This window comes from Anomaloglossus baeobatrachus, chromosome 4 (genome assembly GCF_048569485.1).
Source record: "Anomaloglossus baeobatrachus isolate aAnoBae1 chromosome 4, aAnoBae1.hap1, whole genome shotgun sequence".
Classification (NCBI taxonomy): domain Eukaryota; kingdom Metazoa; phylum Chordata; class Amphibia; order Anura; family Aromobatidae; genus Anomaloglossus; species Anomaloglossus baeobatrachus.
The window spans coordinates 609,138,680-609,161,338 of record NC_134356.1 but is presented as its reverse complement, the minus strand read 5'-3'; the positions used below and the strand labels follow the sequence as shown (position 1 = coordinate 609,161,338).

The 22,659-nt window shown below is 43.8% G+C and overlaps 1 protein-coding gene across 1 annotated transcript; it reads left to right on the top strand.

The window, feature by feature from the left end:
• Positions 1-203: 203 nt before the first annotated feature.
• On the top strand, positions 204-22,659 carry TMEM127 (transmembrane protein 127). The gene is made up of 4 exons (XM_075346197.1): positions 204-277; positions 8,822-9,084; positions 12,700-12,864; positions 16,591-22,659. The coding sequence occupies exons 2-4, from the start codon at positions 8,841-8,843 to the stop codon at positions 16,893-16,895; spliced, it is 714 nt and encodes a 237-aa protein (XP_075202312.1). The 5' UTR covers positions 204-277; positions 8,822-8,840; the 3' UTR covers positions 16,896-22,659.

The window sequence follows — 22,659 nt, the reverse complement described above, 5'->3', positions numbered from 1 at the left end:
CACCCAGCATTCTATTCACTAGAGGCCGCCCTCAGCGCTCTCTCAATGTCTCCTTCAAGACGCCATTTTGGATGTGATTTCCGCATTCATGTATACTGGAGAGACTCCGGGAATATGGCTTCCGGGTTTTTTTTATTACTTTAATTACGTCACATGAGTGTTATTGACTGGTTTCGCCTCTTGTTTCCTGCATGGCACGGGGCGGTGACGCAGGGAGGAGGCGGAAGTCAGCTGTGGTTATAGCCGAGCTGCGGGGAGAAGCGGACCGGCAGCTGCGGTCAGTAATACCGGGGGAGGAAGCCTGTATGTGGGGGTGACTGTGTCCGGGGGGCTGGAATTAACATGTGTGTGGATGGGGGGATTCGGGGAGACCCTGTGAACGGGCTGATATCTGATAATTACCAGTTATCATCAGATTATACACTGATCCTAGGAATGTTACTTCCTTCTGTCTTATATTATGGTCGTATATACACGTCCTGCTTCCAGACACCCTCATCCCCTAATGTCTGCAGCTCTCCTCCATGTCTGTTGTCTTGTATACAGTAATTGGCGTCTGCACTGATAATCTGGCTACAAAATAATGATTTCCAACCACCTAAATACGTATTGGCTTCAAAATTATGTATAGTGATGGCCCAGAAAGGCGCCATTCCAGATATCGCTGTTACCAGCAGGTCATGTGACATTGTGGTTATGTGACCGCACACGCCAATCAGAGCGGACTTCTATTTTGGATAAATAGTAAAGGCTGTAGCCAACAGTGGCCGCTGATTGGTAGCAGTGATCATGTCATAAGTGTTACATGACCAGCTGGAATGGCGCTCCTGCGGAGGGTGAGTATGCGCTGCTTTTATTCTCTACGGGATCCTGAATTGATCACGCAGGGGGCTGTCCAGTAGTAGACCACCCCTTTAAATCAGGGCTGTGGAGTCAGTAAGCCAAACTTTCGACTCCGACTCCTCAATTTCTCTTGCACCGACTCCGACATATATTGCTTATAGTTAGGTGAAATATTTATTGTAATACATGAATATGTGTATGTGAGCATCAGACATTTAATAATTTTTATGATACAATAATCAAGATATTTGGATAGAACATAAAATATATTTATTGGAATACAACTTTAGAACACAAAACACTAATAAATTGTAAATATGTAATACACTATGTAATATACAGTAGATTACATATATATCTTGTGTGTGTGTGTGTGTGTGTGTGTGTATATATATATATATATATATATATATATATATATATATACACACAAGATATATATGTAATCTACTGTATATTACATAGTGTTACATATTTACAATTTATTAGTGTTTTGTGTTCTAAAGTTGTATTCCAATAAATATATTTTATGTTCTATCCAAATCTTGATTATTGTATCATAAAAATAATTAAATGTCTGATGTTCACATTGTACTACAATGCATTTTTCACTTAAATATAAGCATTATACTAAATGTTATTATTTAGTAAAATATTCAGCACATTCTGCATTGCACTCCTGTCCCCAATTTATTATATATTTTAGGAGTCGGAGTCCAGTGCATTTTATACCGACTCCACAGCCCTGCTTTAAATCCTGAGTGGCAAATCTGCTGGATTTTTTACTGACATAGAAGAGGATGACGATCATGGCGGCAAATGGACACCCAACTGTACACATCATCTCCTGACATCACTGTTGCATTATTACAAAATACTACTGATTGTCCGCTGTCTCAAACATCATGTCCTCCCTCTATCTACAACTGAACGTCTCCTGTTTCCTCCCTCTCCTAACCTCCTCCTAACAAATCCCAATATTACCATTTCTGTGTGTGGCTCTATCATTACGGCTCAGCAGCACGCCCGCTGTCTTGGGGTTTTATTTGACTCCGATCTCTCCTTTGCTCCCCATGTTTGGTCACTCGCTCGTTCATGTCATCTCCAGCCCAAAAACCTCTCTAGAATTCGACCTTACCGTTGACTCTGCAAAAACTCTTAAGCGGGCTTTACACGCTGCGATATCGGTCCCGATATCGCCAGCGTGGGTCCCCACCCTCATCTGTTGTGCGACACAGGCAAATTGCTGCCCGTGCCGCACAACATCGCCCAGACCCGTCACACATACCTGCCCGGCGATATCGCTGTGACCGGCGAACCGCCTCCTTTCTAAGGGGGCGGTCCGTGCGGCATCACAACGACGTCACTGAGCGGCCGCCCAATAGCAGCGGAGGGGCGGAGCTGAGCGGGATGTAACATCTCGCCCACCTCCTTCCTTCCGCATAGCGGCCGGGAGGCAGGTAAGGAGAGCTTCCTCGTTCCTGCGGTGTCACACGGAGCGATGTGTGCTACCGCAGGAACGAGGAACAACCTCGTTACTGCTGCAGTAGCGATTTTTGAGAATGGACCCCCATGTCACCGATGAGCAATTTTGCACGTTTTTGCAACGATGCAAAATCGCTCATCGGTGTCACACGCAACGGCATCGCTAATGCGGCCGCATGTGCGTCACCAATTCCGTGTCTCCAACGAGTTCGCATTAGCGATGTCGTAGCGTGTAAAGCCCCCTTAACTGTCGCTCTTTTTCATTCTTGCCTGGATTATTGTAATTCTTTACTAATTGGTCTCCCTGTTATTAAACTCTCCCCTCTCCAATCCATCCTGAATGCCGCAGCTGGGATAATTTTCCTCTGCAACCGCTTCACTGATGCCTCTGCTCTGTGCCAGTCATTGCACTGGTTGCCTATCCGTTACAGAATCCAACATAAACTTATCACTCTTACTCACAAAGCTCTCCACGGTTCCGCACCGCCCTACATCTCCTCCCTCATCTCTGTCTATCACCTCACCCGTGCCCTCCGCTCTGCTAATGACCTAAGACTGACATCCTCAACAATTCAAACCTCTCACTCCCGTCTCCAAGATTTCTCTCGAGCTGCGCCAATGCTTTGGAACACACTACCAAGAACAATCCGATTAATTCCCAACATCCACACCTTTAAGCGGGCCCTAAAAATGCGTTTCTTTAGTCTAGCTTAAGGCTATGTGCCCACAGGGACATTATCCTGCGGATATATCCGCAAGACATTCCGCAGGTGCTCCCAGAAATCCGCAACAGAACTTTCTCTGTTTCAATGCTGCGGATATACAGCGGAATGTCCTGCGGATATGGTGCGGACATTCTGCATTGAGGATACAGTACCATGGCTTCGGCCCTGCATCCTCAATGCAGAACAAGTGCTGCAGTGATCGGGGTGCTCATACTTGCGTCCATCATGCAGCACCTCGCTTTCCGGCGGCCGGGTCACTGTCAGGCAGCGTCTGGCTCACTGTGCTGGAGGTGGGCGGGCCTGAACTAGCTCCGGCTGGCACATGACCGGAGCTCGTGCAGGCCCCGCCCACCTCTTCCTTCCTGTACCTGGCTGGATCCACCGCGCTGCTGTACACTGGACGGAGAAAGTGACTTGGGTCTCTATCAAGGCAGGTAAGTATATGGGACCCTGCGGAGAAATCCGCAACAATAATTGACATGCTGTAGATTTTTCCGCACGAAAATCCGCACGATTTCCGCTGCGGAAAAATCCGCAGCGTGGGCACAGCATTTCCCAAATGCCATAGAAATGGCTGGGGAGTAGCTGTGCTGCAGATTTTCGGAAAATCCGCGGCTTTTCCGCGAGAAATCCGCTACAAAATCCGCGCATTTTCCGCAGCGTGGGCACATAGCCTAACACCTCACCGCCCTGATCTAATCTAGTCCCTTTCTACCCTTCAAAAATGTACTTCCAGTTCTCGTCCCCTGTATCTTCTGGTTCCTTCCTCTTCATGTACTTTTTAACACTTTTTATATATATATATATATATATATATATATATATATATATATATATATAATCTGGCCGGCGACCGGTCCATGCAGCTGCTTTTGAATCCCCTATTAAATCGATGGCTGGGCCATATATGACAAGCTTTTCTCCCCCCATTCACCTTTTGTGCCTCCCCTATCTCCTCATACACTGTAGCTTATGAGCAGGGCCCTCACTCCTCTTGGTATCTGAATTTTATTATTTTGTATTCTCATATTGTCTGTACATGTCCCCTCTGAATTGTAAAGCGCTGCGGAATATGTTGGCGCTATATAGAAATAAAAAATATTATTATTATTATGGCTGATGCTATCTAATCACCAAAAATAGTATCTTTTAGGTTAATACACTGAGGTTATTTGTGGTCATAGTATTACCCCCCCCCCCGGTAATTACAAGTGCACATGTCCGACCTCATCCACATAGAACACGTACATTATAGTTCATGAGACTGTTCACACGTCGCTGTTTTTTCTTTATGTGTATCGTGTGAGCGGGAAAAAAAAAAGATATTTTGTCTTAAATCAAACTGAAAGGTCCTCGAAAACCAGGCAGAGCCCATAGACAGGTCACCTGTGTCCCCGAGTGCTGTCCGTCTTTTTCGGGCTTGTTCACAGGATTTATACAATGCGGTCTTACGCGGGAACATTATAGCCGAGGCTCGTAGCTGTTGGTCCACATGGGAAAAATCTCAGCATGCGTGGCTCAGGTCCAAAACAGTGCAGCCAGTGGCTGGCTGAACATCACCTGAATTTTTTCCTTTACATACAAGAAAAAATGGACGCCGCGATAAAAAGGATGAAATCAGATCCAGTGCACTGATGAAAAATGATCTGTTAAAAGCAGGTTTGCTGGGCAGGTACCATTCTGCCATGTGAACCCATCTGTTAGCCTCCTAATGGGCCTCTGTGCCAAAAACAAACTGCTTTAATCCCCCTCCCCAGATCCAGCACAGAGTCTCTTTCGCTTCAATTGTTTGGTTGCAGCGCTGACAGCGCTGCAGCCAATCACTGAGCTCGGTGGCTCATTCCTGCTACATTGGCAGAACCAGGATCGCTGCTCTCATTGTTCGCCCGAATTTGCAGGCAAAGGGTTTTTTGTTGAAAGAGGACAACCTGTAAGGCCTCCCTTACACATTACACTAAAGTTGGCCAAACCCACCGATACTGGCAGGATCCACCGACAGTCTAATGTGTAGGGGTCTCCCGAGTCATCTGACTTGATGCTGTGGACGAGAAGGATCTGATATGTCTAAGGCTGTGTCCGCACTTTGCTTTTTTACCTACTTTTCCATTGCTTTTTCAGCTGCAGCGTTTTCATGCCAAAATGCTTGCGTTCTGCTTTTCAAGCAAAGTCAGTGGGACATTGAACTTTCTTGTGCGCACTTTGCTGTTCAAAACGCTGTGTTTAAGGCTAAGTTCACACTTCTGTTCTTTTGCATCAGTCACAATCCGTAGCCTTGAGGAATTACGGTATCCTGCAAAATATTTTGCAGGAATCCTGTTTTTCCGCATAGACTTCTATTAGTGACGGATTGTGACTGATGATGCTGCGTTGCATCCGCTGTGTCGCGGTCAGTCGTTTTTTAACTGACCGCCGGGCGGGAGCAACGCAGCATGTAAAGTTTTTTGAGCAGCGCGATCCGTAGGATTTTGCTGCGCATGCTCTCTCTGGCTCCCTGCCCCCGTAACCAGGATAAACATCGGGTAACCAAGCAATGCGCTTTGGTTAGTTACCCGATATTTACAGTGGTTACGGGTGCAGGGAGCCTGCGCTAAGCTGGTATCCAAGATAAATATCGGGTAAAGCAAAAAGTGCTTTGCTTATACCCGATATTTACCCTGGATACAGTGTGCAAGGAGGCCAACACTTCACCACTCGGCTCCACCCCCTCCCGCACTCAGCATGTGTGTACACACACACACACACACACACACACACACACACCTGTCCCCAGCCATGCAGGCAGCTCCACCCCCCGAACTCCGCCGCCCTGCACACAACGGAGTCCGTCAAGCGACACATGTGACTGATGCAAAACAACGGAAATGTGAACCTGGCGTAATTTGCATAAATTTGGGCAAAAACTGAGCGTTTAAAGAAGCAGCATGTCAATTGTTTTTGCCATTTTGACTGCATTTCCCATCCATTCAATTTATTACAAAACTGCAGCGTTTCGAAAAGCACCGGAAAAGCACTAAAAACTCATGAAAACCGCAAGGTGCGCATAGGCTACTTTCTTTGCGATTTACATCCTTTCTGCCAGAGGATGCTTTTTGAACTACAACTAACTCGACGCAAAGTGCGGACACAGCCTAAATTCAGATGGCCAATTCCTTTGTTTTCTGGTAGAGAAATCGCTGCCAGAGAAGTCCTGCCTGAGACTTTCACATACAGGAGTAGAGGACACAGGAGCATGTTCCTCAGGGGAGTCCAGGGAGATGGCTGCCGGCTGAATGATCACCCTGCCGACATTATTCCTCTTCACTCCCCATACACACTCAGCTCAGGCATGATTTCTAAATGGGGGAGGGGGATAAGCTGCTGGCACATCTCTGGTCATGTCTTATCTTCCTACAGAACCAAAATGATCCACCATGTTGTAAATCTAATGCCCTGACTCTATTTTTGCCCTGACATCTACCATTGGTGGAGAGGCAGGAGACCTCATACATATTAGATGGTCAGAGGTTTCCCCCGAAAGTGGATTTGGCCAACATTAAAAGGTAAAAGATTAATTGGGGTGAGGGGGTGGATCTGACTACTGGACCCCCAGCGATCCTGAGAACAGGCTCTGCAGAGCCCCGTCCTGGTGGATGTGTTGGACCTCAGCCCAGCAGATGCACCCTCTGCCATCAGTTTTCGCCTGTCCATTGGATCTAATGTGTATGGCCTGCCCTGCACTATGTCTGCCCTCTGGATCTGAGTGTCCAGCAGAGGCTCCTGGTTTTCACACTGCTTATCCCTGACATTGCCACACAGTCTTTATTTCGCTCATAAGTTCCTTCAGTGCTGAAAGCAAAGTTCTGCAATGTACAGGTGAGTTTGGGCCTTTCACACAGGAGTTCTCCTGGTATTATATTAGTTTTACAGACAGATCACAGACCGTTCCCACCATTGTGCCTTTTCTTGCCTCTTTGTATTTTTCTGGACTGAGACATGTCCTACTTTGACTTATGTTATGGATCAACCTCGTGAATAGCTCATGGGAAATATTAGCCCTTGTGTCGTCCATGTGCCGTCCGTATTCTACTGCTTAAAGAGATTGACCACTACTTTTACATTGATGGCCCATCCTTAGGGGTACTTTGCACGCAGAGATAAATCTTTGGCAGATCTGTGGTTGCAGTGAAATCATGGACATATTGTTCCATTTGTACACAGCCACAAACCTGGCACTGATTGTCCACAATTTCACTGCAACCACAGATCTGCCGCAGATTTATCTCTGTGTGCAAAGTACCCCTTAGGATTGTTCATCAATATCTGATCGGCCAGGGTCTGACACTCCGCACCCCCAACGATTACCTACCCCCGGTGCTGGCGGCGGCAGCTGGAAATGCTCAGCTCCGGAGCTGCCCCCTCCTCTGATAGTGGAGAACTGTACATCTACCCCCTATTGATATGAATGGGAGCCGTACATGCAGTACCCGGCTGCGTCCACCATCAGAAGACGGAGCAGCTCCAGAACTGTGCATTTCTGGCCACCTGCTGCCATCGTCGGCAGGGATGCGGAGTGTCGGACCCCATCCGTTCAGATATTGATGACCTATCCGAAGGACAAGCTGTCAATGATAAAGTAGAGGACAACCTCTTTAATGGATGTGGGGAGCAAATATTTTTTTCTCTCTCCATACCAGAGACATCGATGCAATTAGGATTGTAAAAACGGCAGGAATGAAGTCCAGGAAGCTGAAAAGAAAAACACAGGCCATTTTTTCACATTTGAGAAAAAATTATTGACATGTAGAAATGGTGCAAATTGACCCTCGGAGTCCGGTCCATCACCGCATCAGTAATCTGTGGATGTGGGACAGGAGCCCATAGATTTATCTCTCCTCCACCAAACGTTGCAGTCAGTAAACTCAGACTCGTGCTTCGGATAATAGAGAAGTGTGGTCCGTCACTCCACAGAACACATATCCTCTGCAAGTGGTGATGGCTTTACACCACACCTTCCAACGTTTGGCTTTGTGCTTGGTGATGTAAGGCTCTTGCAGCTGCTCGGCCATAGAAACCAATGCCGTGAAGCTTTCGGCACACTGTTTTTATGCTGATGTAAAATGGAACCTGTCATTTTAAAAAACACTATTAACCTGCACATATAGGGTTATTCTGGAGGATAACCTTGTTCAAAAGCTGCTGAGCCATTGAAAGCCCAGCTACTGGGAAGAAATTAAATTTATTCTTCCCTGCAGCCTCGGATTTTCAGTCCTAGAAACTACAAAAAGCAGCTAAGTAAGTGACGTATTGCTGGAATTAGGGTCTCTGCTCCTACATCATGGAGTAGCGTAAATCTGCTGACGGACTTCAATTTTTATTATTAACCACAGCCAGCAATTATTCTAATATTTCAGTAGATCCAGGAGCCATCCTGATTTTCTTTTTTTTTAGTACCCTGATTAAAAATCTTTGGCAGATCTGTGGTTGCAGTGAAATCATGGACATATTGTTCCATTTGTACACAGCCACAAACCTGGCACTGATTGTCCACAATTTCACTGCAAGCACAGATCTATCTCTGTGTGTGCCAGGGCCTTTACACTTCTATAGCCATCAATAGAAAACTGTTCAAAAAAGTCCGGTGCCATAAACCATTTTTTGGTTACCACACTTTGGAGAACACATACCTTATTCTTCGAGCACCGTTCACATTTGCGCTCTACGCTGTCCCCATGTATAATTGTCCTCTGATGGTGTATAGTCTGTATCCTCTCTCTATTTCTGGCTTGTAGACTGACACCAGCACCTGAGATGTTTGCTCCCGGCGGGTCCGGTGGTTCTTCTATGCCGAGAAGAAGAGGTCACGGGGCTCATGCCCTTCCCAAACAGCCAGAAAGAAGCCTGGCATCAGCCCTTCCTGGAGCATTGTCCATCACAGCCTTGTGCACCGCACTGGCAGAACCAGCCTGGCTACATATCCACGGGGGAACCTGCAAGCGTCAAGAGTTAGGGGTGGCAGATGTACTGGGGACGGAGGATCCCGAGCTTCTCACCAGTGAGTTCCTCGCATTACATAACTACAACCTCTTGTCTCCAAATTTTGTGTTTGTGCGTTCATGTTTTCCTACTTTTCTTCCAAAGGTCATTACTTTTGTTTAGCGGCACTGAAAAATTCTGGTATTTCATATTTTTTTAAGGCATTTAAAGGGGTTGTCCACTACTATCCCTTCTCAATTTCTATGTTTCCCCCATGTAAAATAATAATGCCTATACTCCCCTCCGGTGCTGGCTTCTTTCCAGCAGCGTTGGCACTAGCTCTCCTGGGGATCACATGACTTTGTCACATGATCCCTGCAATCAGTCAGTGCTGGCTTCACTTTCCCCTCCTTCAGATGTAATTGACATGCAGTTAAAGTCAGAGAGCAGTCGTAGCTCTTGCTTTCTCCGGGTGCCTAATTTGTTCGAAAGAAGGGAGAGGGAAGCGGCTGCTGAGTGGCTGCAGGGATCATGTGACATAATGTCATGCAATCCCCAGGAGAGCTAGTGCCAACACCTCTAGAGTGGCGCTGGAGCTGGAGGAGAGTATAAGGATTATCATTTTACCGGGGAAACCTAGGGATTAAAAAGGGGTTGTGATCAACCCCTCTAAGGTATAGGTTAAATAATTTAAGATTTTGATAGCTCGTACTCTTTGTGGACACAATGATACCATAAAGGTTTATTTTTCTATTTATTTTGTATTGGGAAAGATGGGTGATTCAAACTTTTATGTTTTTAAAATATTAAAAAAAATATATATTTTTTTTAATTTTCAGTTTTTAAAGGGAACCACCTGCAAGGCGGTCCGATACGCTCCAGTCCGATGGGCGTCGCTGCCCTCAGTCCAGCACCTCCTCTACCCTCGCCATCGCCGTCCTCCTTGCTTCATGTGGATGACGCGTGCTATGTCATCCACACAGTGCCTTCCATTCCGCTCTAAAGTACTGTAATGCACAGGCTGGGAAAGGTGAAAGATCGCCCGCGCATTACAGTACTTTACTCTGCCCTCCGTACGGCAGAGCAGAGTGCGCGTGCTCAGGAGCACAGTGGGAAGGCATTGTGTGGATAACATAGGATGTGTCATCCCCACAAAGCAAGAAGGAAGACGGCGATTACAAGGATAGAGGATTCGCCGAGAACAGCGATGCCCATCAAACCGAACCACCTCGTAGGTGACAGGTTCCCTATAAGTCCTTTTTGGGAATTGAATTAGCCATTGTTTGATAGATTCTACTCTATACTTCAGTATTGCGGTATATAGTAAACATCAGTAGTATGATATATAGTAAACATCAGTAGTATGATATATAGTAAACATCAGTAGTATGATATATAGTAAACATCAGTAGTATGATATATAGTAGACATCAGTAGTATGATATATAGTAGACATCAGTAGTATGATATATAGTAGACATCAGTAGTATGATATATAGTAGACATCAGTAGTATGATATATATATATATATAGTAAACATCAGTAGTATGATATATAGTAGACATCAGTAGTATGATATATAGTAAATATCAGTAGTATGATATATAGTAAACATCAGTAGTATGATATATAGTAAACATCAGTAGTATGATATATATAGTAAACATCAGTAGTGTGATATATAGTAAACATCAGTAGTATGATATATATAGTAAATATCAGTAGTATGATATATAGTAAACATCAGTAGTATGATATATAGTAAACATCAGTAGTATGATATATAGTAGACATCAGTAGTATGATATATAGTAAATATCAGTAGTATGATATATAGTAAACATCAGTAGTATGATATATAGTAGACATCAGTAGTATGATATATATAGTAAATATCAGTAGTATGATATATAGTAAACATCAGTAGTGTGATATATAGTAAACATCAGTAGTATGATATATAGTAGACATCAGTAGTATGATATATAGTAAACATCAGTAGTATGATATATAGTAAACATCAGTAGTATGATATATAGTAAACATCAGTAGTATGATATATATAGTAAATATCAGTAGTATGATATATAGTAAACATCAGTAGTATGATATATAGTAAATATCAGTAGTATGATATATAGTAAACATCAGTAGTATGATATATATAGTAAACATCAGTAGTATGATATATAGTAAACATCAGTAGTATGATATATATAGTAAATATCAGTAGTATGATATATAGTAAACATCAGTAGTATGATATATAGTAGACATCAGTAGTATGATATATATAGTAAATATCAGTAGTATGATATATAGTAAACATCAGTAGTATGATATATAGTAAACATCAGTAGTGTGATATATAGTAAACATCAGTAGTATGATATATATAGTAAATATCAGTAGTATGATATATAGTAAACATCAGTAGTATGATATATAGTAAACATCAGTAGTATGATATATAGTAAACATCAGTAGTGTGATATATAGTAAACATCAGTAGTATGATATATAGTAGACATCAGTAGTATGATATATATAGTAAATATCAGTAGTATGATATATAGTAAACATCAGTAGTATGATATATAGTAAACATCAGTAGTATGATATATAGTAAACATCAGTAGTATGATATATATAGTAAATATCAGTAGTATGATATATAGTAAACATCAGTAGTATGATATATAGTAAACATCAGTAGTATGATATATAGTAAATATCAGTAGTATGATATATAGTAAACATCAGTAGTATGATATATATAGTAAACATCAGTAGTATGATATATATAGTAAACATCAGTAGTATGATATATAGTAAACATCAGTAGTATGATATATATAGTAAACATCAGTAGTATGATATATATAGTAAACATCAGTAGTATGATATATAGTAAACATCAGTAGTATGATATATATAGTAAACATCAGTAGTATGATATATATAGTAAACATCAGTAGTATGATATATAGTAAACATCAGTAGTATGATATATAGTAAACATCAGTAGTATGATATATATAGTAAACATCAGTAGTATGATATATATAGTAAACATCAGTAGTATGATATATAGTAAACATCAGTAGTATGATATATAGTAAACATCAGTAGTATGAGATATATAGTAAACATCAGTAGTATGAGATATATAGTAAACATCAGTAGTATGAGATATATAGTAGACATCAGTAGTATGATATATATAGTAAACATCAGTAGTATGATATATAGTAAACATCAGTAGTATGATACATAGTAAACATCGTAATGTCATGTGGGATTCACAAACATGGCAGCCACAGAGACTTTCAGTATGCACCCAGCTAACAGCCATCAAATCTCCAGGATTTTCATTGGAGGGGCGATGGGCGCTGGAACTGATGCCCCAGGACCCTTATATGCCACTGTCAGAGATTGACAGGTATGGTAAGTGATTAATAAGATGATCGCTGGCTTTAGCAGCAGGTGCTGGCTGTAAAACACAGCTGACATCTGCCCTATATAGACTGAACTCCGCTCCTGAGCCCATTTTATACACTCGAACCCAACTAGTGACGTTTAGGACATGTACAGTATACGCCTATAGGTCTCAGCCTACCACGGGACTAGAGACCCTCTTTGTTGGACTTCATTGTACATGAGGCAGCGTTATACATGTGGTTTGTATTGCAGAGTTCTGTATGAACCATCAGACCATCCTTCTCCTTCGTGTCATCGCTGGCTTCTGCTTCCTGGGCATCGCTTGCAGTATGACGGCCTTCTTGCTTGATGTTTTTGGCCCCAAACATCCTGCTCTGAAGATTACCAGGCGTTATGCTTTTGCACACATACTCACAGGTACGTACGATTACAAATGGCTCGCTGCGTGATCACATGTGACAGGTTAGGTAAATGCTTATAGATTGATCGCAAAATTGTAGACACCGTGCGCTAAATTTGGTGCAAATTACAGGCGCCAGCTAAGCCAACCAATAGGAGCGGTAAGTTTGGACAAAAGTTTCTAAAGTTGTGCCACATCTTTAGACTGAGTAGATAAAGTATATACTGTCTAAAAATTAGATCACATTAGTAAAGCTGCCCCATTAATATGTTATAGGGTCCAAAAGAACCTGTCATTGAGTGGTCCCAACTCATCAAAGCTTTTATGGCGCACAACTGTCATAAAAAGCTTTAAAGAGTCTGCGGAACGTGCTGCTGTGCAAGGATTTTGCATCTTTGTATTTTTGCGCCAGTTTGAAGCAGCCAAAATGTGCGGAGCTGGGTCTGGATGTTCGTGGCCATGGCTGTGTGTCAGATGTAGCAAAACTACAGATATGTTACCCCAATCCTTTCAGTCACGACGCCAGTCTTAAAGGAAATCTGTCATCAGGTTTTTGCAATGTAATCTGAGAGCTGTGATGTGTCACTTACTGGGCTGTGTTTTGCTGTTTTCAATAAAATCAGTGTTTTATCAGCAGGAGATTATCACTAGGACCAGATGTCTTGTGCTTCTTAGTCAGCTGCTCTGTGTAACCCCGCCCCCACCACTGAATAGCCAATCAGTGGTGTGGGCGGCGTTATACCGAGCTCGGCATTCAGAGAACTGATTGGTCTGCGGAAAAGAAAGCTGTGATTATATCAAAATGACAAGATGAAGACTAGCAAGTGGGATTGCTTGAATCAGGGTCTCAGCCCCTACATCATGCTGCTCTCAGATTACATAGCAAATACCTGTGACAGAGTCCCTTTAATATATCAGCCATTGTTTTTTAAATCAGTGCATCGGTCCAATGCATCCACTGAACTGTTCCTGAATATCTGACGGAAAGCAGTATAGAAACAATCACTATGTAAATTAGCCATTCCTCTCCAGTGATTGGCTGACATGGATCACATGATCCACTTCTGAAGGATGCATGGTGTCATTCAGATGATCTTTCCTTATCAATTCACACAGAGACATAATACTGTCCCCTGTATAACAATGGCCGCCTTGATTAGGTCACAATGAAGCGAGCGCCCCGTACGGTGCTGGTCGCATGATTCATCCCTCCACTCGGATCACTCCACGCTCATTATTTTAGGATTAGTAAGACTTCTGATAAATTCCCTAATTATAAAAGATCTCTTTCTTTAAAGGGAACCTGTCATATTGAAAATGGCATCTGATCTGCAGGAAGGATGTTAAAGAGCAGGGGATGATCAGATTGATGTAGATTTTTATGGGAAAAGTTTCAGTAAAACTTTTTCATTGTAATCCCTGCTGCTGCATGTATAGGAGTCCAGTGGGCGGTCCTTTATAATGATTGACTGTCTTCTTTGTATGACTGTGCATGCAGAGATAGCTGTCCATCACTAGTAGGACCGCCCACCGGACTCCTACACACAACACCTGGGATTCCAATGAAGAAAATACACTTTATACTGAATCTTTTCCCACAAACCCATATATCATTCATTCTGCTCCGCTTCTCCTTCTCTATACCCTGCTGTTCACCGTATATGACAAGGAGGAAAAAGGAGAGATGCGCTGTGCGATACCTGGTGGTCTTGGTACAACCCCGGTTAGGGCAGAAGATTAATCCGTGGGAGCTGGTGATGTTCTGTGCTGGCTGTAGATCCTGGGGAACACCGGGGAGATACTTCCTCCTGGTAGATCATGTGATCGCGAGCGACCGGAAGTGCATCACCACAGGTCCTGTCGCACAGCCAACGAAAGGCCAGTATCCCAGCAACCGCAGGTCCTATTGGTGAGAAAAAAACGCTATACTCCCAGAGCTGCTACTGCCGTTAATACCTCGGCCGGGATATAACATAGGAAGAAATGCAGGGTGGCGGTCAGATAGGAGCGCTAGGAAGCAGGAGGAAGTTTGTTGTTGAGGTAAAATAATGAGGTAATTAGCTAAATACCTGATGAAGACAGCAAATAGCTGATGAAACGCGTAGTGGCCATTAGAGGGTTATTAACAATAAAAGGTTTATTTTACCTCAACAACAAGCTTCCTCTTGCTTCCTAGTTCTGCTATCTGACCGCCACCCTGCGTTTCTTCTCATGCTGTCCACCGTGGCAGATTCCCTTTAAATTAGGGCCACTGTCTCTTTAAATATTGTCCTAGATTTAATAATGAGCTTATGGAGCACTGAAAAGTTGCAATTTGAGCAAAAGGAAATAATGACGTAACGTGACCTTCCATGCTGGAATTGAAAGTTGCTAAAATTTCTAATGTTTAGTCACCCTACCTGGTGCCCTGATACACTGTTCCTTTTGCTTCCAAGATGGCCACCACAATGACATGGGCAGAGCAGTGACAAGTCTGAACCACACACATCCCATAGCACCGGGATCCATAGCACAGGGATGGTAGTTGAGATATGGTTTAGACTTTCTATTGTACTACTCATTTCATTGTGGCGCCCATCGTGGGAGCAAAAGTAATGGAAAGCCAAGCTGAATGGTGGCAGCAAACAGGGCACTAGATAGGGTGACAAGGGTCACTTGCCAGTTTTATAATTTCCTGAAACTAGTGTATAGTTATTGTCCTCACGTTGTGAATCTGCCCTGAAAATGTAAGACAGATCTAGTAACAAGAAGACGTCACATTTGCTCCAGCTCCTATCATTCAGAGATTGTATTCTCTGACTTTTAAATACAGTATTTTTCGGTTTATAAGACGCACGGGATTATAAGACGCACCCCAAATTTAGAGGAAAAAAAGTGAAAAAAAAAAAAAACATAGGTCTGTCTTGCAATGCAGTGGTCCCTTACCGGGAGGGGGTGCGGCAGGGGTGGTGGAGCGGGGTCACAGGAGGCAGGGCGGTCCGGCCAGCAGGTGTTCCAGATGCTGGGTGGTAGGCAACTTCCAGAAACTATGGTGTGCCGTGGTTAGGCCTGTGGGGAGCTGTGCTGTGGGTTGTTGTGCTGCAAGCAGTGAGGCAGAGGCATCCTGAAGATGTCGGCAGTGCGGGCCTCAAAGAAATGGCGCCCGGAGTCGGCGCAGATTGAGGTATCTGCTCAATGACAAGCCAAGATCTTATCTGCACATGCACCACCGCTGGGAGCCACTTTCCTTAAGTCCGCTGCTAGGAGACCAATGGACCGGAGACGGCGCATGCGCAGATGAGATCTTGAGCCGAGAGCTCGATCTGCATATACACCGACTCCGGGCGCCATTATTTGAAGCCAACATCTTCATGATGCCCCTGCCTCACCGCTCGAAGCACAACAGCCCGCAGATGTCCACAGCGCCCTGCATGCCCCAGCACAGCACCTCACAGCCTACAGCTACCCTTCTCTATCACCACCTGATAAGGTGCATTTGGACTATAAGGTGCACTCCTCATTTTCCTCAGAAATTTTTGGAAGAAAAAATGTGTCTTATAATCCGAAAAAAGCGGTACTTTCACTTGCAGCACATTTATGACCTTTTCGGCACATGACTCTAACAATCTTTTCCAGACCAGTGTATAAAATGCCCAAATTGTCCTGTTTTAAAATAATCATTTTTTGGGGGTTTTTTTCTTGCATGAATGTGCACAGTGTAACCCATTTCTTTCTTTGTCTCTCTTGATCTCCGTGTTCTGCAGTCTTGCAATGTGCCACCGTTATTGGCTTTTGTTACTGGGCCTCGGAGCTCATACTGGCCCTCCAGCAGCAACACAAACAATACCACGGCTCCCAAGTCTACGTCACCTTTGCTGTGAGTTTCTACCTAGTGGCTGGAGCAGGTGGGGCATCCATCCTCGCCACCGCTGCCAACCTCCTACGCCATTACCCATCTGAGGAAGAAGAGCAGGCTTTGGAGTTGCTGTCGGAGATGGAAGGTGACTCTTACCCTGCGGAGTACGACGTCATGAATCCTTTCCAACCACCACCCGCTTACACGCCATAACCGGGGGAAAGGACCAGCATCAACCGTAATGACTGTCTCCCTGCAACAGATGGAGAACCTGCTGCGTGCATAGAGGGGAGGACATTTTGGCCAAACTGGCATATGTGTATGGAAACTGGCTGTTCTGCCCCCTCCCGCGGCTTGGTCACCCTCACAGATTTCACATCTGCATCCTTTGCCGTTCTATTTTTTTGTGATTGTTCACAACGCCCAGAATGCTTTCCCTGTGTGTACCCACTTCACCTTCTGTCTGCCTCCATACAGGTCTTACGTCTACACTCTCCCAGGTTGACGTTGGCTGCCGCACTGCGTCACCGGCTAAGATGTGGGCATTCTCCAATGCTTACACTTGTAAGCTAGAGGTTTCCAAAGGCCAACTCCACTTAACACTGGAACATTCAGGCTATTCTGGTACCCCCTTCACGTCATACTTAAAAAGGTCTGGGAACTAAAGGTGCCAAAGCATAAAGGCAAAGTCTGGCGAACCCATAGATTTTGGTAGGACTTGCCGATTATCTTGTGTACTTAGGAGCCATGCGTTTCTCCTTGCCAGATGATATCAGGGGAGAGGAGGATCGGACATGTTGAATTTCAATGCCCAATCCTTGTGTTTTTAAAGCGGTTGTCCACTCCTTTTACATTGATGGCCTATCTTTAGGATAGGTCATCAGTGTCAGATTGGCCGGAATCTGACACTCACCACCCCGCCAATCAGCTGTTTTCGGTGCTGCCGGCGACAGCAGAAGGCCGGAAATGTTCAGTTCTGGAGCTGCCCCTTCTTCTGATAGAGGCTGGGTACTCTACATCTGCCTATTATTGATTTGAATGGGAGATGAATGTGCAATACCCGGATGCGGCCACTATCAGAAGACAGAGCAGCTCTGGAACAGAGCATTTCCGGCCACCTGCTGGCACGAAAACAGCTGATCGGCGGGGGTGCCAGGTCTAGGACCCCGGCCAATCTGACATTGATGACCTATCCTAAGGATAGGCCATCAATGTAAAAGTAGGGTACAACCTTTTTAAGGCAGATAAACCACCATCGATTGCCCTCTCCCCATTCACAACACATGCACGGCTGCGAATACAGGTGTATGAACGCAGCGTTTATGCCACTAATTTATATGCGTTCCCTAAAAAGCTCCATATATCTCAGCATCCCGGACCTTTGTGAGTGTGATGTGTGCATAATAGGGATATTGGTGCTTAAAGGGGTTGTCTGGTGAAAAAAAGTTCTTACTAGAGATGGGCGAATAGGGAAATATTCGGATTACGTGTACGAAGTACTGAGTACTAGTATTCATCATGAATAACGAGCCTAATGCAAGTCAATGGGGTACCCAAGGATTTTTCTGGGAAATCCTCAAGAAAATTGCTCTGGTTCCCCATTGACTTGCATTAGGCTCGTTATTTGTGACGAATAGTGGAATTAATTTGGAGGTGTATATCAAATGGTGCATACACCTTCAATTATATGCATACAATAACCACGCAGGGATCAATAATCAAAAGTGCTCCGATCTAAGTAAGGTAGACGCTTTTATAATGGTCGCTTGGGATAGATTTGGAATCCTTCCAAGGGCGCAATACTTTATCATATCATAAGGTTGCAAGCCGTTCTAACCATCAGACAGAGGAAAGTGTAAGGAAATAGGAGGGACATATTTCCAAACTTTTCATCGATGTGCGGTACATTTTGGTATCCTACCTAATTAACTAAAAATCCAAACTTTTCTTAACACTGTTCTTTTCTAATATGCGTGAAGAGGTAAGATATATGTTTCTTTGCTTCTTCATTCAGTGATTTCCAAGCTAAGCTTAATTGACCAGAAAAGATCCAGACAGTCTCTTGAATATCTCTGATTGCAAATATGGGTGGACGCGCCATCTTGTCCTGTATTTTGGGTATCTTCATATAATCCTGTCCATAACAGAATAGTACTAGGTATTTGGTACGCATTACCCGAACCCGAATATTTCACTATTCGCCCATCTATCCGCAGAATTGGTGATCATGGTGGGAATCTCACCGCTTGGACCCGCACCGGTTGGCAGAAGGGGGCACTTTTATCCCCATTGTGCACGCACAATCATGGCGCCATTCATTCCATATTGGGCTGCTGAGCGCTGCGCTCCTCTTTTTCCGTCAGACCCATAGCGAATGAATGGAGCGGGACCTCGGGTATCCAACCTGCTGCTCCTTTTTGTAACAGGGATAAACATGTCCTATCGGATGTTCACCGATCAGTAAGTGATCACCAGCCCTGCAGATAGGCCATCATGGAGTCTCACCTGACAATCCCTTTAATGAAATCATGCCCAAGTGTTCAGGATCTGGATGGATTTTGCCTTTACCTCGCGTACCAAAGCAATGCTTGCGATGGGAGTTGCTTAGCAACCGGCCAATACAGCGACCGTGATGGGTCCTGATATTCCGTTAGTCCTTTTGTATGAAGAGGACGAATGGCTAGAAGAAGACGCCAGACGTTTTGTCCTGTGAACACCGTTGTGACATTTGAGTGTGAGATTGTTATGAAACTGCATAAAAAAACCTTTCAGCTTTTATTTCCCATGGCAACCAATCACAGTGCAGCTTTTATTTTTAAATCTGCTCTTGAAAAATCTAAGCCTGGCTCTGATTGGTCACTATGGGCAACAGAAGCAGTCTTTCTTTTAGTCAGTTTTATAAATCTGCCTTTGTGTGTTTTTATTGTTTTTTGGTGTTTTTACCACCATGTCTTTAATTGTGTCCGTCCCTACAATGCATGTGGGGTCGGCCATTTTGTGCTCCCAGTCATGACTGACTACTTGACTGTATTCTTATGACTTGCCCACAAAATGGCTGCCTCCTGTGCGAGCGAGGGGCCACACAATGTAACGCATGGCTGATATTTATATACCTTTGGTGTATATAGTCTTTTTAATTGAATCTAAATATATAAATATATATATATATTTTCTTCTGGTTTTCCAAGCGGCACAGGAAGCATTTACTAGGCGGGCACTTGGCAAAAAAAAACCCATAATAACCAGAGCGTTATATAATATTATTTAATCAAGTTCCCCGGACATTAGAGAGAATTTACGTATCTAAATAGTACAAAATGGAAATGGTTTCCATTGCTTCCCTATAGCCAACATGGCGGCAGAGAGAAATTTTGAAGAAAAAGTGGGGCCCCATGACCTGTGGGGGGGTCTGAAAGCTGAGACCTGCACTGATTGGCAGGATGGAGCCCTTCAAGAATGGAGGGGCCGTGCCCATGCATCATCCTATAGGACAACTCCGATTTGTCCATAGAGGAAAAAAACGAGGCGGCCATTTTGAATTAGAGATAAAACGTTGCCATTGGTGATCAAAGCATCCCGTTCTGCCAATCAGCGTAAGTCCCATCAGACGGACCCCCCACCGATCACCTATCCTGGAGATATAGGACAACTCAGATTTGTCCATAGTGAAAGAACTGAGGCGGCCATTTTGAATTAGGGATAAAACTTTGCCATTGGTGATAAAAGCATCCTGTTCTGCCAACCAGCGGAAGTCCCATCAGACGGACCCCCCACCAATCACCTATTCTGGAGATATAGGACAACTCAGATTTGTCCATAGTGAAAGAACTGAGGCGGCCATTTTGAATTAGGAATAAAACGTTGCCATTGGTGATGAAAGCCGATCAGCGCAGGTCCCATCAGTCTGACTCCCCACCGATCACCGATCCTGGGGATATGTTGTAGCTTTTTTTCCACTGGACAACCCCTTTGAATAGAAGTCCAGGACTTGTAATCGTCTCCCAAGTCTTAGTTTTATTTTGCTTTCTGGCTGTCACTCAATATGGCGACCATTACCCCTTACACAGGGGTTTTGACTAAGTCTTGGCAAATTTCCTTTCATGGAGTGACATATTCTAGGAACAACTAGACAAATTTGACCTTTTGAAAAGTTGACGGGCACCCGGGTGACACTCCAGGGTCATTTTAGGACCAAAATTTTGTGCGGATTTATTTTTTTTATATATCTAGCCAATGGAGAGCGCTCTGTCTCCAAAATATGGGCCTAGACGTGAAGTAAAAGGGGTAGTCAGGTCAGCTAAAAATCACAGGGATCATAGAAGACATTTGCCCATTAGGCTTTATTTTCAATCTCTGGCTTTATCCACCGTTGGTCACATGATGAGATGAGTGCGGGGGTTAATGTTGCGCTGTCGATCCTGTGATTTCTCCTCTATTTTGCATCACATCGCGAAGATTAATAGTGATGTGATTAACAAATACAGCACCCGTCATGTAGACTTGTCACCTGTGCAGGAGAAATGGCGGCATCACTGATGACAGGGAAAGCCGAGGAGAGATCACATGATTGTCGGGCACAATGGGAGTCACAGCCAAAAATGATAATAGAGTCTGATAGGTAGGTTTCTTCTATGATGTCAATACAAACATTGCTCCTTTTATTTAGCGAACACTCTTAAATGATCAAATTCTCCCTGCCTGCAGCCACCACTAGGGGGAGCCTGCTGCATATTGTGCTATTATTTATTTTATCGATTTAGAGTGTAAAGGGTTATTCCCGTCTCCAAGATCCTATCCTAATATGTAGTAGTTGTAATATTGATAGCCAATACCTCCACTTAGAAACATAGTATAGTTCTCCTGATATAGCCATGTCTCTTATCTCATGTGCAGGGCATTGCAGCTTGGGATTTTATGGTTACAACCATAAGTAACTAACAAGTAATTAACTGGCTAACTAACTGTCACTACAGGTAGTGCCAGTTAGTAACGTGTGGTCGTAACCATGGATACCTAAGCTTCGATGCCCTGCACATGAGGTAAGAAACATAGCTATATCAGGAGAACCATACTAAATTTCTAATTCTTCTTCTTACACCTACTGCATATTGGAATAGGATCTTGGCGATGGGAATACCCATTTAACTCCCTGCTATACGCTTTTGTACATTCTCCCCCAGTGACAGACTTTTATCCTTTATCATCCCCCTATCATTGATGAAACATAATTTAGTGCTGAATTTTTGGACCTATTTACTTACATTCACTATAAAATTAGAATCGCCGAACACCGTTTTGGAGACTGATAGGAACTTATAATTTTAGGTGGAAATGTAAAAAAAAACAAAAAACAGCAATAATGTTTTTATGTGCCCCCCCTCTTCCCCAATGCATATTAGGTTTGGAATATAGAAACCTGGCCCCTGGAGAATTTAAAGATAATCTGCCACAATGAATGAGACCCCAATAACAGTTAAATATGGGGGTGAATGGGGTGGTGAACGGCCTCTCCCGCCTGACCCCTCTCAGATTTTGTTCTAGGGGTTTCACATGATTGTCCCGAGAGGAGTCGGTGCCCCCATTAGTGACGGGTTATCTTCTTACTGCTTGGCCGTAGCCTTTGGTTTCTGTTTTTCCTATTACAGGTGATTTTTCTATTCACTGTTGGTGTTTGTGATTGTGATATCAGTCCACACTGGTATATAGATGAGGCTTTGACCTTCCTGTCCCTGATTATTGAGGCCGGGGTTATGCCTTGTATAGCTTTGCACATTAATATGGATAATCTTCAGCTTGTTTCTAATACTGACCTTTGGCCTTCGGTATACGTGATTATTCCCCTTCTTAATTTATTCTGATACAGCATTATCTTTCTTCTAACGAGCGTTTCCCCTTCCCCATGAATCATATACAGTGTGTCCACCCATATCCTGTCCACCGCCATTAACTTGAGAACAGCGGCAGCTATAGGCATAGA

What these genes read in the sequence shown, in the direction of transcription:
- TMEM127 (XM_075346197.1), top strand. Translation starts at nt 8,841, where the DNA reads ATGTTTGCTCCCGGCGGGTCCGGTGGTTCTTCTATGCCGAGAAGAAGA. An exon ending in GGATCCCGAGCTTCTCACCA is followed by an intron (nt 9,085 to 12,699) that starts GTGAGTTCCTCG and finishes TTTGTATTGCAG; the next exon opens with AGTTCTGTATGAACCATCAG. An exon ending in TTTTGCACACATACTCACAG is followed by an intron (nt 12,865 to 16,590) that starts GTACGTACGATT and finishes CGTGTTCTGCAG; the next exon opens with TCTTGCAATGTGCCACCGTT.